Below are 20,194 nucleotides of genomic sequence, written 5' to 3'. Positions count from 1 at the left end.
TTCGTGTTGTACAACAAACACAACTCGTGGTTCGAAAATTTTGAATAGAATCTTATGGAAAACAAACACAAATCAAGTCGTCGCAGGGAACCTTTTCATATGTAGGTACTTTACAACGACGTGATGTGCACTGACCACGTGATCTCGGCAATAAAAAACGATTCCAACAGACGATATCCAGTTTAATTTTAATAGTAGTTATGTCAGTGGGTATGATAAAGTGTCTAATTTTGCTAGTAGTTATTACGAGTTAACTCTCAATCGAGCATTAGTCAAATCGAATATTGAGAAGCTGGGGATCTCAGTCGATTTAACAAATATTCAATTACGATTTTTGCCAAGTGCTCTCAGACCCAACGTTCATTACAGATCGGATCGTTTGTACAAGTACGGACGATTCACGCCGACATCAACATCACTTTGGAAGCATTCTATAGCGATACACTATCCCATACGATATAGGAATTTTTTATTGACGCCTCATCATCTCATCTATCAACCTATCCCTCACATAAACGAAATAACTAACATAACGTAGAGAGTGCTCGATCAAAACGTCCGATTGGTCGATTTTCGAGGGAAAGAGATAATAACACTCTATGAAAACAACGTTTCAACACTTGCTCCTTCACTTACCAACAATCAGCCAAAAGGGTAAGGGAGCTGGGCTCCAATCCAGAATGAATCGAAGATAACCTTCCGCCTGCTCCTTCACTTCGTTTCAAGAACCTTCACCGTTCGTCATCAACTGACTGCTGAAAATATAGCTTTACTCCAGTCTCTCAGCGCCATGTTAACGTCTCAAGTATTTGACATTTTTCGAAATCCCAAAGTGGACGAATCCATACAAAAGGTGGAATAGAGAACTTACTATCCGTACAATTGTTTTAGAAATAATAACGTCATCCAAGATCATATCAATCAGTCTGATGTATATGATGCCTTGAACGTTTGTACGTCAACGGAAAAGTTATCAGCCAGCTATGAACACAGTGGTGAAGAATTAAAGACGGTACGTGATGTGGGTATCGTAAATTAAAGAAGGAACTGAAAGTTTTCATCAGAAATCATTATGATCAATTGCAGGATATCTTTGAAAATGTTTGAGCTGAATTACCCGCCATTGCTCTCTCTGTTCTTATTACCTCCCTCTAGCCATCATTCTCCAACTGCGGTTTTAAACCTAGTAAGGTAGACAGTAATATATAACCAAACGACCTATTTTGGCTTCTATGTATTTATTTTATTATATATTATATAACACAACCGATTCCAGTCTGTAACAGCCACGACACAAGCCTAGCTTAGGTGGCTACAGATTGTCTAATGCATGGATCTATAATAGCATTATTAATGATATTAAATCAAATCAAAATATACTTTATTGTCCGAAGATTTGCATCTTATTGACAAAGTCCAAGAAATACAATGTTGATATAAAAAAAGTACCAAAAAAAGTATAAATGTAGATATAAAAAAGTTCTAAAAATGTATAGATAAAATATCACCATGTATAAAGTGATAGTACAATAATAGTAAAAATATTAGTAATATATTATTAAAAGGATTCGCTAAAATACTCTTCCTAACTATAATAGGGTCTATCCACAAGTAGGTTCTTCGCCGCCTTTTTGAAATGAACGTTGCTTAAATTTGCAGATCTTATTTCTAATGGTAACTGATTGAACAATTTACCACCATTGTAGTATATGGAATCCTTGATTAAATTCGAAGTTGGGATGGGAAGTCTAAAGGTATAATTGCTATTGCGAGTAGCATAAGGAGTAGAAGCAAAGTTGAACTTCGATTTATGTTTATAAATAAGGCAAACTGTCTCTAAGATGAAAAGTGCGATGATTGTTAACATTTTATTGGCAGTGAACAAATTCCTGCACGATTCTCTGGGTTTCACTTTATAGAGACATCTTAGTGCCCTCTTCTGTAATATCAATACAGAAGAGAGGAGGGATAAATTGCATGCTCCCCAAAAAGGTATTCCATAACGTAGTCGAGATTCAACAAGTGCATGGTAAACGGTCTTTACGACATGGAAACCCAACTCATTTGAAACCACTCTAACTACATAACATCCTGAGGAGATCTTACTCTTCAGTTGTTTAAGGTGCTCATTGAATTTCAGCCTATTATCAATGAATACACCGAGAAACTTTGTGTTTAATTTATTTTGTACTACGTCAGCGTCTATTGAAATGTCATCAAGCGAACATCTGAATGACATTATATTCGTTTTGGATGCATTTAGAGAGAGTAAATTTGCATCGCACCAGTTCTTCACCTTCTTCAAGTCGGATGATATTATTTTATTTAACTCCATTGAGTTTTTTTCTTTCCACAATATTGTAGTATCATCCGCGAATAGAGTGAAACTACCAGATATGTTAATCATAGATATGTCATTCATATATAACAGAAACAGAATAGGGCCTAACACAGAACCCTGTGGTACACCAGATTCAATGGCCCTGTTCTCCGAGAGTTCCGTTGTCCTCACCATTTGACTCCGACCTGAAAGGTACGATTCGAACCAAGTGTTCGTTACACCTCTACATCCATATTTATGAAGTTTTTTTAATAAAATTTTATGATTAACGCAATCAAACGCCTTTGAAATATCGCAAAAAATTGCGGCGGCTACTTCACCAGCATTCAATTTAGAGTAAATTTCATATAAAAAAGAAAAGATAACATCATTGGTATCTTTTTCCTCTTGAAACCCAAACTGGTTTTTGCTTATAATACAGTGCAGTTTTAAGAATTCATCTAAACGTACTTTGACTAATTTCTCAATAATTTTTGCTAAAGTCGGTATTAAGGAAATAGGACGCAGATTGGAGGGATTATCTAAATCACCACCTTTATGTAGTGGAATGACAACGGAAGTCTTCATGCAGGGTAGAAGGAAATGAGCCAGTTCTGAATAAGGTATTAATAAGGGTGACCAAAGTTTCTAGAGCATTGAGTGGTAAATTCAAGAGAATCTTAACGGAAATATCATCATATCCGGCCGTGTTTTTATTTTTAATGTCATGAAGTGTTTTGAACAATTCATTAAGGTCAGTGTCATATAAAATAAGACTATCATGAATTTTTATATTTTCTAAGTTGATCAATGGATCATATGGAGCATGAATTGTGTTACTCAAGTGTTCAGCAATAGAACAGTAGAACTCATTTATTATATTAGGATTAAGTGAGAGTTCAGAGTTTTTCTTTTTTGTTTTACCTCTTATATCACTAATAATTGACCAAGTTTCTTTAATTTCATTCTTCGATTTCCCCATTCTGTTGCCGTAATATATTCTCTTAGCCAGACTGATACTGGATCGATATACTTTTTTGTAATTATTGAAATAGTTCCAGAAAAATGTTTCATTTGTGAATTTTCTGATATAATGCAGTGAGCGCAGGTTTCTAGAGGATGTTTTCAGTCCTTTTGTCACCCATGGCTTTTACATTTATTTTTAATTATTTGTTCTGGAAACGATAATTTGAATTGTAAATGGCAGGAAAATCAAATCAAGTTACTGAATGAGATGAAATGAATAAATTACTTACTTACTTACTACTTCCACATGTCCAATGACTAGCAAACCAATTTGATCATGGATTATATATATACCGTTGCAGTTAAAATTTATCGCTATTTTCCTCGAATGACATCACAAACGTGGCGGCCAAAATCATCGACATTTCGTAACCCCCACTATGTGATAACCCTTAGGGATTTGACCACAGACGACTTGACAATTTTGACATTAATGTGTTGACCTGACCTTGGCAGTTTTTCATATATCATTTGAAAAAACTATTTTTTTTTGTTTTTGCTATTATGTGATGTGGTCCGAAGTCCAAAACTCTTTATGTGATGTGTAATATTGTATTCAGAATTTTTGTCATCCTGTTATTTGCTTCATTAGGTCATTAAAAATAATGTTACAAAAAAGTTGAAATGTGCAACTGTGAATCTAACAAAAGTATGGATATGAAAACTCCCAGGAATGTTTACCTATCGGCTTTTTATAAAAGGTATTTCTCACAATATATTGAAAAATATTTCATATAAAATTTTTAGGAGTTTCGCATTTTATACTGTTAAAAATCGAATGCCAGTTATTTTAACAAATCTTGTGGATGATCTAGTAAGAAATAAACACAATATTATAGGAGAATATGGAGAGGTATTGAGATTATTTTAATTTTCGCATGTCACTTCCTGTTGTCATAACCCAAGAGGTTTAAATTTCATTTATTACATTTAAAAGTTGTTTGCTAGTTTGAAATAGGTAGTGACTTGCGAAAAAAAATATTTTTAATTATTTCAACAACTAATATATTGTTTGGGTATAAGCAAGCAAAAGAAGAATTGAAAACAGTCATAGGAAAGTTATCTGAACTTAAATATGAGATTCAAACCAATAAACCTTTACAATTATTAACCAGTCAACTACCAGATGCTAAAATTTATAATGACCATATTACAAAGCAAACAAATGAAGAAGGTCAGCCAACACACTTTCATACCATCTGGTTACTAACAGAATGTTATATGTATCGCAGAATCAATCAGATATTTGAAAACACGTAAGTAGCTTTCTGTTCAAACACTCCTTTCATAAGTAACATGAAATAATGGCTTTCAGAAATACCTTAAAACATTATGACTATTTCCGAAATAAAAAAGAGGAATCCTTCATATCTGCTCTACCTTTGATATGTCAAATGGGAAAACATTTAATAGAAGTGTTGAATAAATCGGGAGATGCTACTAGGGAGGAGTTTATCCAAATTTTGAAAGTATGTATGTACCACTGAACTTCAAACAGACAAAATCATATTACTAGCCAATGAATTTTTATATTTTCAGCTGAATCTATGGGGCAATAAATGTGATTTATCATTGTCACTAGGAAAAGTATCTGAACATTCAACTTTATTTGATACTCACGTTTTAGATTCTAAAATATTATGTGACCAATCGGAACACATATGGAATGCCGTTTCAAATACACAATCTTCTTCAGATATAATAGGTGAGGTTTATTTTGAAAGTGTTACTTTCACAAAGTACAATATATTGTGCTTTTTTAGTGGTTCAATAGATCAATGATGGTCATTTGATGGTATTTAGTGTTATGGATTTTTTTAATAGATAATTTGAGCAATGAAGTGAAATTTGCAAAAAATGGTACATTTAATAGATATAATTCAGACTATTGGAATGACCACAATCCACATGCCATTAGAGAAAGAAATTTTCAAATTTGAAGTACATTTCACAATACACCCCAATTGTTGTTGGTAGTTTACTTTAACATTAAGAAAAAGTAAATTGTGATATTTGTTCACATTTACTATTACTCTTGAAACCTTTTTCATAATAAGGGTTTTTTTTATGTGGTTATTTTTTTCCTTGTTTGAAAGAATTTTCAATTATAGAAACATAAAAACAAAGTAATACAAATTATGAAACAACAAATATTAATTGGCATTCCGGGACGATTTGTTTAATTCCAGTGGCGCATTTGCTTTTTCAGCTGCAGGAAACCCCGGAAAAACCTGCAGCACCACATCATTCAGATTCAGCGCTAGAACCACAGTGAACATTGACTGTATGAAGATTATAATAGTTGGTGTGCTATATTGAAGTGTTCATCTATTTTGAATCTTCGTAAAAGTTTGGTGCTTCCGTCAGAGGTTAAGTCATGTTTGAAGACCATCAGTGTTATTATTAGATTGACTGGTGCCTCAGATATACTTGTTGTCTTATAATAGCAGTTAGTTTGGCGCATATTTGGCAATACGTCATCGCCCCCACCTTTTTGTAAACTATAAAACAATCAATTGATGGATGTAGCCATTACTATGTGGTAGGAGATCATGATGAAAAAAGAAATGAAAATTTCTATGTTTTTTACCACTTTTATTTGTAACTAACGTTACTGCAGTTTCGTCCTATATGGACATTTTCATATAGTTTATTGTTTAAGTTTGAAAATGTCCATATAGGATGAATCTGCAGTAACGTTGGTTACAAATAAAAGTGGTAAAAAACATAGAAATTTTCATTTCTTTTTTCATTATAAAACAATCATATGTTTTTGTTAAAACTGTTTTACATTGTCCATAAAAAATCAATAAATCATAGAAGTAGTAAAAGAATATGGTCCCCAATCTTTGGAGATCCGCCTTATTGATTATACATATAAAATGACATCATTTCATTTTTCGTATTTGATACCCATATCATAGGGGTGCTTAAAAAATAGTCCGTAAATTTTGAGGTGGCCTGTCATATTAGATTTAGTGTAATGCCATGTTTTTTTTTCCTACTTTTCACAGTAAATCTTTTCATTTGATACTTGTATCCTGAGGGTGCTTAAAAACTAATACGCATATATTGGACGGTCCGTCATATTGAATTTAGAGTGACATTTATAGAGTAAGATCTAAGAGCCGTCAGATTTATGTCATTAAGTATGTTCATTCAGCGATGTATAATGTGTATTTATAGTTACCAGTGGTAATCAAATCTGTTTCAGACGGACCAATGAGTGACACCACTGTTTGCCTATTAGGCATTGCTGAATAAACTCAACGTATTCTGACACTAAATAGTTTAATATTTAGTTAGAATGTATGCATATTTGCTAACCTGAAAGCGGGGTAATATTTCAAATATAGGATCTGCTTTAAACATCTTAACATCAGATCACTTGTAGTTATGAATCACTTTGTTTTTAGAATGGACAATGCCAAATATTTTTGATGTGAAAAGTTCAAGAATAAATACCTAGGAATAGTAATATTGTTGACCCATGCATAGTAACTATTTATTTCTCTCTATTTGAACTACAATTATTTTAGTCAAAATAACTTCATATTTTTTCACTTTCAGATATCGTTTTGGATAATGCTGGCTACGAAGTGTTCACTGACTTATGTCTAGCTGACTACCTCATATCGAAAAATTTGGCAAAATCTGTTAGAATCTATGTCAAAACTATACCTTGGTTCATATCTGATGTTATGCAACATGATTTGAATTGGTTGATACTCATGTTGAAACAAAATAGTAATGAAATTCTTGTACAACTTGGTGAAAAGTGGGGGAATTACATTGAAAAGGGTGTTTGGACAATAGTTGAATCTGACTTTTGGACTTTACCACTTGAATTTGCACATATGCCTAAAGTAAATCCAGAATTGTATAGGCAACTAGCGGAAGCTAAGATAATATTATTCAAAGGAGATTTAAATTATAGAAAATTATTTGGTGAGAAGAACTGGGACCCTGCTACGTCAGTTGATGACGCATTAAACAGTTTCAATCCATCAAAGCTGGGAATTTTAAGAACTGTGAAAGCAGATATCATTTGTGGACTTTCAGAAGGTCTAGCCGAAAAAATTGAAGCTTCAAATCCAAACTGGATGGAGACTGGTGATTATGGTCTTATACAATTTTCAGATAAAATTGTGATTTTATAAGAATGAAATTTGAACTTGAAATAAATTTCTTTTGTGGCAAAAATTGTTTTTTTCCCACCATCTATGAAAACAATTGTTTGTTTATTGTTCCGTACTAGGTTTCGCATGTCATAAGGTAAAACTTCATAAATTTTTAGCTTGGACAACTCTTTACTTTTGAGAGATGTCCTTTGTAGGGGGGACGATAGCTGGGTGATGGAAAAACAGATTTTTAACATATTTTTCTACCATGTAAATTGAATAAGGTAAAACAGAAACGTTCAAGAAAAAGGCAAGGTAAAGCAGAGTGGTAATATAAGTAATTAAGTTTTTGGTGCTTATCAAAAGTAAAGTAAAAAGAATTATCACATGTAACATTAAAGTTTTTGGGGTTGATGGAGCCGCATTGACAAATATTGCCATTTTTTATTTGAATAATTTTGTAGTAGGCAAGAGGCAAGTTACGGCGTTGCCAACATGTGCACTATTTCGAACATTCAAATTTGTTAGTACTGTGATTTGTTTTATTGCTATTAACCTTACTAACTATTAACTTGCTCAGTTGAAATACAGATTTGTTGAGACTGTTTCGACAATGCTTTAGGCATATTATATATACGCAGGTGTTATCAAAAGAAATGATTTGTTCCTAAAAGAAAAGAAAGACTAACATTTTTCGATTTTTTTTCGATTCGGCACCGTTTGAAATTTTACTATCAGTTGAGCAACTTGCAAAATAAAATTTTACCAGTTTCATTGCTATTTTTTCATTTTCATTGGGAATTTTAACGTTGTTATGTTGGATATACAAAATTACCAAAAGTGACGTCATTCTCTTAATGTGAATATCCTATAACCGTTAATATTGATCTATATTATTATATATGTACTTATTTACTAGTAGAAGGAAAACCAGATGAGACTATAAAGTTTCAATTTTACTGAATATTCATTAGTGGAGAAGAAAGTCTGCTTTTATTGCAGTAAATTTAGAAAAATAAAAGATAATTTTGACTGTCATAAAAACAGATGAATATTTATCCCTTTAAAAAAGCAAAAGTTTTTTTACACCAGAAATAAGGTAGATGAAAAATTTGAAAGAACAACCCGACTATAGATTTTTGACAGAATGGTCTTAGGCTGCAGTGACAATAATTTACAGCAAAAACCATAAAATTATACCGGGTCAATGAATTATCTCAAAAACAAAAAGAGATTCAAAAAGGGCATAGAAGAAAGGATTGAACATTTCAAGAAAGAAAACATTCAAATAAAGACCTGTGACATAACTAAAAAAAATTCTGAGGTGACAATAGGATTGTTTTGGTTCACAATTCTGTACAGTTCGATCATGCGCAGTTATTAAAATGTGTTTTGGTTCAGTTAGAATCGTTCTAGTATCGTTCACAAAGTGTTTTGGTTTTCTCCGAACCGATTCAGAACTATTCCAGAACGGTAATTATTAGTTCGTACATTTGAGTAGGGACCGTTTAGAACTTGAATTTGCTTTTGCGCACCAATAAAATTTTTCATTTGGGTTGTGGATTTTGGTACAACGTTTTCTTAATCCCATTTTTATCCGTATTTTAGTTGGTGTTTCATTTGGTATTTTATCTACAATACTGTCTCCGGTAAAACAAAGAAACTTGGTACCTGTAAATAACTCGACCTGTAAATAAGACAAAATTATATATCAACATTATTCTCATACCATAACAGGTAGACGTGTAATGTATATAGCAATAATAATAATCATTATTATTATCACATCTTTTACAATTCCAAAAATTTATTTTTGGCATGTTTTTGTCAAACTCATTAGTATAAGATTACAAAGAGAGGACAAATATATTTTCAATTTAATTTTGGATAACCGGGGATAACGTCTTAGTTAATTCCTGTTACTCTCATTTTTTCAAAAACATCATTACACTTCAATTATATATTTGCTTAACTGTTTCACTCTTGTCTTTAAACTTAACTCAAAAGTCCAATGATCGTTATACCAGAGTAGAGGTACCTAACCTCCAATCTTTGTTTATACACTTGTCAGATTAATTTTTTTATATGTTTTGGTTTTTTACTTGTTGCGGCCGTTCCAGAACTGTTCTGTGACTGTAATGTTCTGCGCATTGATTCGGCGTCGATACGGGACCAAAACAAACCTAATGTAGCAGTTTTGTTATATGGGATTAGCAATCTAGATTAAAGTTATGTCGATGTTCGAGCCATTTATACACATTTTTAAAATCGCCTCATACTATTGCTGGCTTGCTGAGCGTATCTGTGATGTTATCTATGAAACATACTCCTATATAGTAACCACACTTTCTTTACAAAATTTGTTCGATGATACCATTACAATTCGCTTTTGGATATACTGTGACTTGGACGTCGGGAGACTGAGCTGTGGGAATCGAGCCTAACACTAATATGGTGCAAGATAGCAAGATGCGAGTATTCGCCTAGTAGAAGCAATGCCCGTTGGCTTAAGCCGCCATGGATTTTAACCGCCTCATTTTGTGAGTGAAGGAAACTAATGGAAGCGGCCGCACTGACGGTTTTTTCCGCGACTGATTTCAAAACCGCGACTTGTTACAGAATGGCTAGCGGGGAAAAACCGCGCAAAATGTAAGTTCATAGAACTTATATGCGTACACATTTGACGCGGCAACTGCGGGCGGTTCTGTCATTATTTGGCATACAGTCATGAAGAGTCGTTGTGTTGTCGTCGACTGAATCGGAGTCTGTTTCGAATGAACTAGATTGAACCTTTTTTGTCGAACTTTTTTTATTATAAAGACAATTTAAATTTTGTATTAATTTTTCCCCTGTTCGGGGGACCTTTTCTTTTTTTCACATATCTTTCATATAAATGATGTAATCCTATTCCCACGTGTACATCCGGTCCCGGCCTCTAACTGGCGTGAATGGGGGTAGGTGTTATGTAAATCCACTTTAGCACTCCCACGTGGACATCCGGTCCACCTCGGTCTCCAACCGGCATGAATGAGAGTACTATTACTCTTTAAACGCTTAGAAGACTTTTCACAAAATATTTACTTTAATGGTGGTACATTCTATAACGGCCGACAGTCATAACACAAACTGAGTTCCATCTCCAACAATGGCTTCCGCGTAAGTAACTTCTTTGTGGACTGTCGTTATGCGCACGTCCGTCCACCACCATAACGAAACTTATGACTAAAGTCAGAGAAGAATAAGAAAAAAATATATTCGTGATCACACAACACACTGCCTTGCTCTTTGACATTTTCCATTTTGTTTGTTCCGCCTATGACTCCTCGTTCCGCCAAATGCTAAATCTGAAATCAGGGAAGAATAAGAAAATGGTGAAAATTGAAATATGACAATTGTTCGTTTCTGAAATATATCAGAAACAAGTATTATACATTTCTCTTGATATTAAATCATTGAAGGTTTACAATCATTAAACGATATATATCCATGAGGACGATATGTAAGTGATGATATCAAACAACTCGACTTATAAGCTTCGAGCCTCTAGAAGCTCCAGAGAGGTTCAAGATTATGAATATGGCAATTCAGATGATAACTATGATAATATAGTTGAAGAGTCAAATGATACTAACAAGAGAAATACTAACTTCTTAAGAGATACTCGTAGCAGTAAAGGAATTGGAAGAACCAGATCCACTGAATTTAGGTCCAAAGCCAGTGACCGAAGAGGATATAGAAGTAAAGGATTAGGTCCACCTAGTCGGAAGAGTGATAGAGATTATTCAGACACTTTCTACAACATAAGGAAGTATGATGCTAAAAATTCAGAATCAGTGGGTGAGTATGTACTCTCAAAATGAAACTGTATTTGAGTTGACGATGATAATAGGCAATAATAGATTCTATCACTTTTTTATTATAGGGACAAATGAATTCAGGTTTTATTAGTTGTCTGGTTTTAGGGTGGGTTTCCAAATTTCTCAAGAGATAATTGTTCCTGTTTCAAAATTTAATTTTTTCAGAGTCATAAATTTTTTTTTCCAAAAATGAGTATTGAAAGTGACATCCTAGATGTAGGTTTCAGATCACACTAGTTTAAAATCACATGTCATGTTCTTCATACTTTCAAATGATATAAAACTGACAGAAAATTGCGCTATGTATTTTACGAATCAATGAAGTGGTTTTCAGACCACAAATTGAAAACAGAAAGCATAATTTATAAGAAGTTAAGAAGAAGGTAGATAAATATGTTAACTATAGGATAGATACTGTTTTGGAAAAGATAGATTATCAGCCAATAGTTAATTTCTTAGATCAAAATAGTTATCAGTGGTGTTCAATTATGGTTTCAGAACAGGTGCAATACTCTCATTTCATTTTTTTTTTCAACTCAATAGAAAGGAAATTAAAATTCCTTTGTGAAAATTTCTTCACCATATGTAATGTAGTAGTCTAGATTTAAATTATCAATATTCCTTATAAAAGACTCGTAATGTCATGGACCTATTCCCGCTTCTTGTTTAATTGCCCATTAGGAAGACTGCAAATTTCAATATTGCCAAATCGTACATAATTCATATTGGAAAAATAACCACTAGGAAAACCAAGAACATGAATAACAGGTAGTGTTTATATTCCCAGTAACGTGTGTTAATTTGCAAAAGTTAGACAAAATATTCTGACACATAAAGATAGGCCTGACTTTATTGCACAGACTATTTTCATGTGGCACAAACTGAAAAGATACTGATTATCTCATTTAATTTTTTTTTAAATGCGTTCATGTCGTACGAAGGTTAGTCATATTGCCAAAGTCATCTAATTTCAACAGAGGGGAACAAGCTCATTGCGAAGAAGTGATACAGTGTGTACTTGATGATTTAAAAAACAATTCAGAAAATAATTTGGTAACTGGTGCAGGATTTCTGAATTTACAAAGGGTATTCAGAACCACTGAATGATAAGAAAGCTAGAAAGATTTGGTTTTGTATGACAGTCCATGGCATTGCTGGTTGAAAACCACAGGCAGAAAGATATTGAAGGAAGTACTATCAAAAAAAAATAATAGATCAAAGTATACTCTAAGAAAGTGTACTCGGAATTTTTTCAGCCTAATGTAAAACTAATAAAGAGATAATTGAGATGGTAGATACATTTAAATATCTAGATGTTAGAAAAATGGATTTAAGAATGCCAAGCCTCAGAGATCAAAACATATACGAGTTGAGGACCAACAGGTTATTTTTAACGTGACCTTCCTAGCACAGAAAACCTATGCACTGATATTGGTGTAACTCACGTTACATACTTTCTTAGAGAAAGTTACATATAAAATCCATAGTCAGATGTCAAACTGAGAAATAAAATCCTCGAATGCATTAGCATAAAATATGACAAGCTATCTCTGTCTGTTTGTTCAATTACCTACAGCTAAGGTCAATGTTGTACACAACCATTTTGTTCAGGAGTCCTCTCATTGAACAGTGTGAAGCCCTGTTAGTGTTCTGGGCCAATCCCTACTTTGTTGAAGCAATTCTTCAGTTCTCTTCTCGGACAGTCCTTTTATAAAGGTTTTTCTGTGTGTGTTTCCTGGTATGTTTTCCCTATACTCTCAATACTTCTCATAGACCCACTTTCCAATTTAGTTTGTTACTAAAGATGTTGAAATCCCCATAGCGGGTTCAAGGCCTATGTACGGAGTTTATGATCAATGTCATTAGCTTTTTTGTTGCTTGCGATACCTGAGTGCCCTGGCACGAAGTACATAGGCAATCTATTTCTGCTCGCCAGCTTCTTTAGTTCTTCAGATCAGTCTCGATATCACTTTTGGGTTCATGCCAATGTTCAAGCTGTCTGTGAAAATACTGATTTATTCCTTTCCTTGAGACCTTAGATTGGTAGATTGCAGATATTTCAGCCTGGAAGATTAATATGTACTGACGGAGTGGGTAACTGAAATGAAGATTTCTCCTCACACAGTAAATTCCAGCTCCTGTACCATGTTCGGTGTTGAACCCTTCTGTATAATATATGTTTTTTCCAAATGTATTCTCTTGTTGACTATTTATTCTCCACTCTTTTTGCGGTTTAAGACTTTGACTGCAAAATTTGTGTTGATCAAGTATTTCAGTGTCCGTGAACATGTTTGATGTTCGTTCCTCCACATATTCCGAAATATCTTTTATGCCCAATCTCATGTAACTCGGTGAGCTGCATTGGCCCACCCTTACTTTTCCCTCATTACAAGATTCAAGTGTGGCTCCAATGCACTTGTTGGAGCGGTGTTCATTGCTCCTGTTGTTCTCAAACATGCAAGTTTTTGCACTCTGCTCAGCTTCTTAATAGCTGTCAGTTGTTTCATCTCTGACCACCAAACCAAAGACGCATACGAGTTAAACCAAAACAAATTGATATCGACTATTATAATTTGTCTGATATGAATCTTCGAGGTTGATTACGGGCCACCGTTTTGATTTGATTTTTTTTAATCTATATCACATTTATCATCACTGAGAATACTTTAGCCTCAGTCAATACTACTTACCTTTTATCACTAGATTTAAACCTGTCAATATCAAGATCCAATGTTTTTAAATATTGATATTCTGAAATGTTGTTGTATCATATTTTTCAACTGGGGGTTTCCCATAAATAAACAAATTTAGAGTTATCAATTAGCAGTGATTCCTTTATGAATAATTTTGCTAATACTATGATGGCTGACAAAATGCGGAAGAAGCACGCAAAATTTACCATGACAGATATCTTAACAGATTTATTCCATATGCTAAAACATTCAGAGCGCTACATGCAAGATTATCTGAAACTGGGAGTTGGAATAAAATTGTAGGTGTCGGAAGACCAGAAACTATAACAATGACTGAACTGAAGAAGTTATTCCTAATGCGATATAATATTTTTCAAAAGTATCCTGAAGATTGCACTGTAGCTTTGATTCAATCCAAAAACCATCTGGAAAGGTCTTGAAAGAAACCCCCTATACTGCTTGGAAACTTTCACCCAAGATTAATGGTTTGTAGGTGGTTGATTCATACAACGGCACACAATAATAATTTTCAACCAAATATTTCATTCACGAACTAGGCGAATTTTTAACGAGATTCTATTCGAACTTCTTCAGTGACGTAATGGTATTACGTGACTTTAAGTCTAATATGGCGGACTAGGTTTTTTATGCATCTCCATAATATGGATATCAAATGAAAGGGTTTGCTGAACAAATACGAAAAATAATATGCGTCAATTTTAAAATTAGCCTCATAAAGAAATAATTTGTTCAACGGAGGATATAAATATTGAAGAGAGAAAAACGATTTCTGTTAATTTCACACAAAGTGAAAATTTTTCCAGAAGAGAGAAAGATTTGGTTCGGATAAGAAATCGATTGGAAGTCTTCATTTGATGATAGATAAAAATATTATTCGTGTCAAGTACCTTGTTGTTTTACCATATAAACATAATATTGTTAGGAAATTGATCGAAAAATAACATAAAATACATCTTCACGCAGGAGTTCAAACACTTCTCGGAATACTTTGTGAAAGATTTTGGATACTGAATTGAAGAAAGTTTGTTGAAGAAGTGATAGAGAAATGTATCCAGTGCAAACAATTCAAAAGTAAATGCATAAACATACCTTTTGCGCCGCTACTGAATAATAGGATTAACAATGTGTCAGCTTTTGAGATAACGGGAATACCTGAAATGGGGAGAGAAGTTCTGGATCGTACTGTTTACCTATGCAGTATATTGAGCAGTGCATCTGGAACGGGTGAAATCAACAAACGCATTTTTATCATCACTGAGGCGATTTATAGCAAGAAGAGGAAGAGTTTCAGTTATATATTCACAACAGGACAAATTTTATTGGAGCAAACAAATTATTTGAAGAAGGTAGACTGGAATGAAGTTATGGACTACCCTACAGTTCCTACAGAATCCTCTAACAACCGCTTGGTGGGGCGGTTGGTGGGAACGCATGGTCAGAGTCATTAAGGAATTACTTTGTAGAAACTTCAAAATATGAAGAATTGATGACGACTTAATGCGATTGTGAAGTCATAATTGATGCAAGGCCTTCAACACTTGTATTTTGGATGAAGTTAATTCAAAACCTCTCAGGCCTTCTATGTTTATTTCATATATATCTACTAGTGAAACTACAGATTTCGATATTATAGACAGACATCGTTTAGTGAAATGACATACATACCTGCAAAAGATAAAGAGATGGTCTCGGAAGCTGATTCAGAAAGGAGTATCTAGCGGAACTCGTACATACTGGTCAAAGGAAAATAGGTAGTTTAAAAATTGGGATGTTGTTTTTGTCAGCAGCGACAATGTGAAGCAAATGAAAAAGCCTATAGAAAAAATATTCGAAATTTTTTCTGGAAAAGATTATGTACCCAGAGTAGCGAAAATAAAAGTTAACAATGGAGAACTTATTCGACCGTTTCAGCATTTACATCCTTCAGAAGTTACGACAGAAGAGTACAGTAAGAACTTTCATCAAATTGAAAAGAAAATGAATGAAGTCAAAAATAAAACAGATGAAAACCAAATAACAGAAGAGCAGGACAACAAAGAGAAAACAGAAGAGATAGTTACAAGAAGGTGGTGAAAAGTCAGAGCTCCGCATCGTTATGGTTTCGAGTGGAATTAATAATGTTATTTTGAAATTTCTCTTTTGTTTTTTTTCTTTCAATTTCAAAATGAGGGAGAATATTAGGTTTAGAATGTATGTTTTTATCATTCCCTCTATATATAGTTTTTCTTTAAAGTTTATGTGATGTTTGACAATATTTTTAGTTGAATCAAGTTTGTTAGTGAGAAGATTTCGATTAGAGTTGTCAAGTAAAAAGGATATAAAAACGTCAGTAGACTTCATTTTTGTATATTAGGATGCCTATTTGAATAAAGGTTCATTATTATTTATCATAAAGAAGTCTGTACAGTTAATCACTTATTTTTCAATTTATAAATAACCCAAATTTTATTCTGGCTCATTCCTGACAGAATAAATTTTCACATTCTATTCCAAAAATTCTTTTTGTAAAACTGTTTATATCTAAGCCAGTTTTTTACATATTTTCATCTAAATGTTGAGTAGTAATCTAGTATTTTGATTTTCAGGAGGCACTCGGAGCAAATTTTATGAAACTGAGAAGAAAACGGAGATCAAATTAAATCTTCCTGAAGATACAAGAATCTCAAAACTCCTGCGTAGATTGAGCAATGAAACTGATCAAGACAACTCATTAGCTATATCTAAAAAGTTGCTGGAGGTTTTACTTATACCTGACAATGCATACTATATACGTAAAGCTTTTCATATTCTCGGTGAATCTATGTTTGAAATTCTCCATGTTTCTCCTGGTCCTATGGCCAAAAAGGAAGCGGCAAGGGCTTTGGGTAGAATGGGTTACATAATGGGCCAGGAAAATGATTACGAACGATTCCTGAATTGGCTATTTAATAAAATGAATAACAGTTACGATGAAATTCAAATACTATTGATGAAGAGTATTCAAGAAACATTCAAACTTGAGGAGGAAAAACCTGTTTTGCAAGGCTATATTGAGAGCATAATTAATAATTTAGTAACGGCTATAGAATCGATCGAAAATGCAGATGTTTTCAAAGCTATTTTGGAAGTGCTAGTTACGATAGTTGAAATGTATCAAACTGAATTTTATGATCAGTTTCGTGATACTATAGATTTACTTTTTGGTTGGCATGTAGATCACACTCAACCTTTAGGAAACATCGAATTCATATCAAAAAGTTTACAGAGAATCTCCCATCATTTCAAGTATAATGTTGAATTTTCTGTTCAACTTATTGAAAATTTTTTGGAGGACATTTCAAACTATGCAGCTCAGCTTGTTGAAACTGGTGATTTGAGTTCACTGGAACATGTTACAGTGCTTATATTAGCTATGAATACAGTTTTGAAATGCCTGGGAACATCCTTCCATCCCACAAATAATAAAATTGTGAAAGTGGAATTTATCAACTCCACCTTAGCCAAAATAATAGGAACAGTAACTGAAACATTAGAATCTTATGTGCCAGATAACTTAACGATTGCTGGAAATGATTGCATTTCTATTCTACTTGGATACCTTGACAACAAATCTCAAAATCTTTGCCATCTTATTTACAAACTTATTGACTTGGAGATTTCAATGTTACAAGATCTTTCTGAATCAACGATCATATCTTTACTTGTTTTCATTTCAAAAGCTGTAAAAGAACTTTCTGCTAATTTACCATTGGAACTGATTGAAAAACTGATTGGACCCAAATCAGAAGTACTCAAATTACGATACTCACCTTTCAAAAACATACAAGATGCTGTGATTTGCGTATATCAAGCATTGCTGAACTTGAAGAACGTTTCATTGCTACAAGAGGCTTACCGTTACGTTTTGGGAGATCTTGAAATGGGATACAAGAAAATAGTGCCAGATATTCAATCTTTCACACAGAGTAACCCTTTTGCCGAATATATAGGTCAGGATGCCGAACATACTGTTTTATTTCTTTTGAGATGTTTATCACAATTAGCAAATGCGAGCTCTATTATTGTGATGTGGGCATTGAAACCCAGCATTTTGGAGTTAGTTGGAATACATATGATACCATTTGACCAGAATTTGGCTAGCAAATCCCCTGCATTGCAATATTGCCTGATTTATTTATTGTTTTCACACTGTAAATGCTATAATTATTTCATTTCAAACAGCAGTCTGGTCAATAACAAACAGGAAATCACAAACCTGAAAAATAGGTGAGTATTTTAATTTTTTAAATTGAATTATTTCATTGATTAACACAAATAAACGTGAATATTACTGTAGTTCTATCCCTACACCAAACGGTTTTTTTTTCCACATCTCGACACGTGTTTCAATCATCAAGTGATCATCTTCAAGAGTTCAGTTTAATCTTTTTCTTGAAGATACTTTGGTGATTGAAACACGTGTCAAGGTGTTGAAAATAACGGTTTGAGATATAACTCCAGTAATATTCATTACCACACCAAAGGTTCCAAACAGTGCATCACAAAAACAAATAAACATATATAATTTATGAGTATGTGATGTCTTTCTGCTTTCAAGTTTATATTTATTTATAAAAATATATTGGTAACAACTTTTTAGATAAATCCAGGATTTGAACAATTCTGAAATATTAATAGACTCGTTCATATGGAGAAGTTTTCACTTTTGAAATTCATTTACAGGACAGAAAAACAATAATTATTGTCCAAAGAGAAAATCCAAATTTCACCTGTTAGAAGTATAAATGTTGGTATTCAAATGAAATAATGTTTTTGTACTTTTGGATGAAGAAATGTAAAGAATCCAAGTGATCGTGAAAACTATTCACATAAAGGTGCTATTTATACTTTTACTCCATTTTATAGGAAATTGAAAGTGCAGAGAAAAATTTGTGATTATATTCGTCCATGAGAAAAATTCATTTTTATCTACACCGAATTTTAAAATAACAATTACTGATTCTCTATTTGTCTATAGTTTTGTAAAAAGTGGAATTGATCTACCCAGAAACTGTCATGAAAGAACTTTCGTTGATTTATTTAAAAAATCCTATATACAGGGCTATTCAAATTCGTTTCTGTACATGTGGCAAAGTTGCGTATTTTAAAGACCTATTCAATGATGTAAAAAATCCGAATATAGTTCTTTTGGTTCTGGAGATATACAGGAAAAACCAAAAAATCCCAAATTATTTTTTTGCCTATATCTTCTTTATTCGCAGACATATTGAAAATCTGTCCACATTTTGCTATTGGCACATGATGTGAGCTATCAGAATATGTCCATGAATCTTTTATACAGGGTGTCAACTGACTTGGGCCACCTCCATCTTTGAATTTTCAAATACGGACCTGTATTTTTTGTTGTAGTTTTTGTATAGTCGACGTTCACTTCATACTGAGAAATTAAATTCAATTATATATTTCGGGATGTTTCGCTAATATTTGATTATAATTGTGTGAATTATTCTCTTTTAAATTACGGCCCTGGAAATTGGTTGACTGATTTAAATAAAAACACAATGGCAACTTTCACGTCTTCCTAGAGTTTTTCGAGAGTGTCTTTTACATTTTTAGGTTCCTATTCATAATTTTTTCATGGCTAAGAACTTTTTCTACAATGAATTTCGAATAAGAAAACCTTTTATAATTATCTGACAGATATCTAAATCAAAAATATATTGAATGTGTTTCAATAAGCAGAAAAAGAAATGATAGCGATAATAACATCCGAAACGAACACTATGATTGTAATGAAAATTGAAATGAAGTAATTTATTAACACAAAAAGTTCGAATAAATGTTCGAATTGGAGTCCTTTTATTTCGAGACATTTTTGAACTCGGTTTTTCATATTATTTATTGCCCTGAATACACTTATTTGCTGCATTGTTGCGAAATCGTTCAAAATCCTCTCGAGTCTTCCACATTTTCTGTCTCTCGGCCAGCGTGAATCCTATTTTTCAATGTCCCCCATAGAAAATAGTCCAAAATAGTAAGATCTGGTAATCTTTCAGGCCATCATATTGGCCCATTTTCGAGACAAATAATTCGAACATTTATTGCGCCATTAATTTTTTTCGTGTATATAAACTACTTCTTTCAATTTTCATTACAATTATAGTGTTCGTTTTGGAT

At 33.1% G+C, this 20,194-nt stretch overlaps 2 protein-coding genes and 1 long non-coding RNA gene across 3 annotated transcripts in view; 2 read left to right on the top strand and 1 right to left on the bottom strand.

The window, feature by feature from the left end:
- The window catches only part of LOC141481016 (uncharacterized), a 39,074-nt gene extending 35,356 nt beyond the window's left edge, over nucleotides 1-3,718 (bottom strand). Inside the window, exon 1 of the long non-coding RNA XR_012464698.1 lies at nucleotides 3,577-3,718. This is a non-coding gene — a long non-coding RNA (uncharacterized lncRNA). The remainder of the gene's footprint in view (nucleotides 1-3,576) is intronic.
- Nucleotides 3,719-3,797: 79 nt separating this feature from the next.
- Nucleotides 3,798-7,549, top strand: LOC111503199 (damage-control phosphatase ARMT1). The gene is made up of 6 exons (XM_023157450.2): nucleotides 3,798-4,047; nucleotides 4,094-4,199; nucleotides 4,370-4,602; nucleotides 4,662-4,815; nucleotides 4,886-5,051; nucleotides 6,917-7,549. The coding sequence occupies exons 1-6, from the start codon at nucleotides 3,971-3,973 to the stop codon at nucleotides 7,504-7,506; spliced, it is 1,326 nt and encodes a 441-aa protein (XP_023013218.2). The 5' UTR covers nucleotides 3,798-3,970; the 3' UTR covers nucleotides 7,507-7,549.
- Nucleotides 7,550-10,762: 3,213 nt separating this feature from the next.
- The window catches only part of nonC (serine/threonine-protein kinase Smg1), a 94,164-nt gene continuing 84,732 nt past the window's right edge, over nucleotides 10,763-20,194 (top strand). The window contains exons 1-2 of the mRNA XM_023157447.2: nucleotides 10,763-11,304; nucleotides 16,624-18,283. Coding sequence (XP_023013215.2) covers nucleotides 10,974-11,304; nucleotides 16,624-18,283 — 1,991 coding nt within the window. The 5' untranslated portion in view covers nucleotides 10,763-10,973. The remainder of the gene's footprint in view (nucleotides 11,305-16,623; nucleotides 18,284-20,194) is intronic.

The sequence above is a fragment of the Leptinotarsa decemlineata genome, unplaced genomic scaffold (genome assembly GCF_025532065.1).
Source record: "Leptinotarsa decemlineata unplaced genomic scaffold, Ldec_3_MD MMD2_tig00000035_RagTag_RagTag, whole genome shotgun sequence".
Classification (NCBI taxonomy): Eukaryota; Metazoa; Arthropoda; class Insecta; order Coleoptera; family Chrysomelidae; genus Leptinotarsa; species Leptinotarsa decemlineata.
Note: the sequence above shows the minus strand (reverse complement) of the source record. Positions and strands in the feature narration are given on the sequence as shown.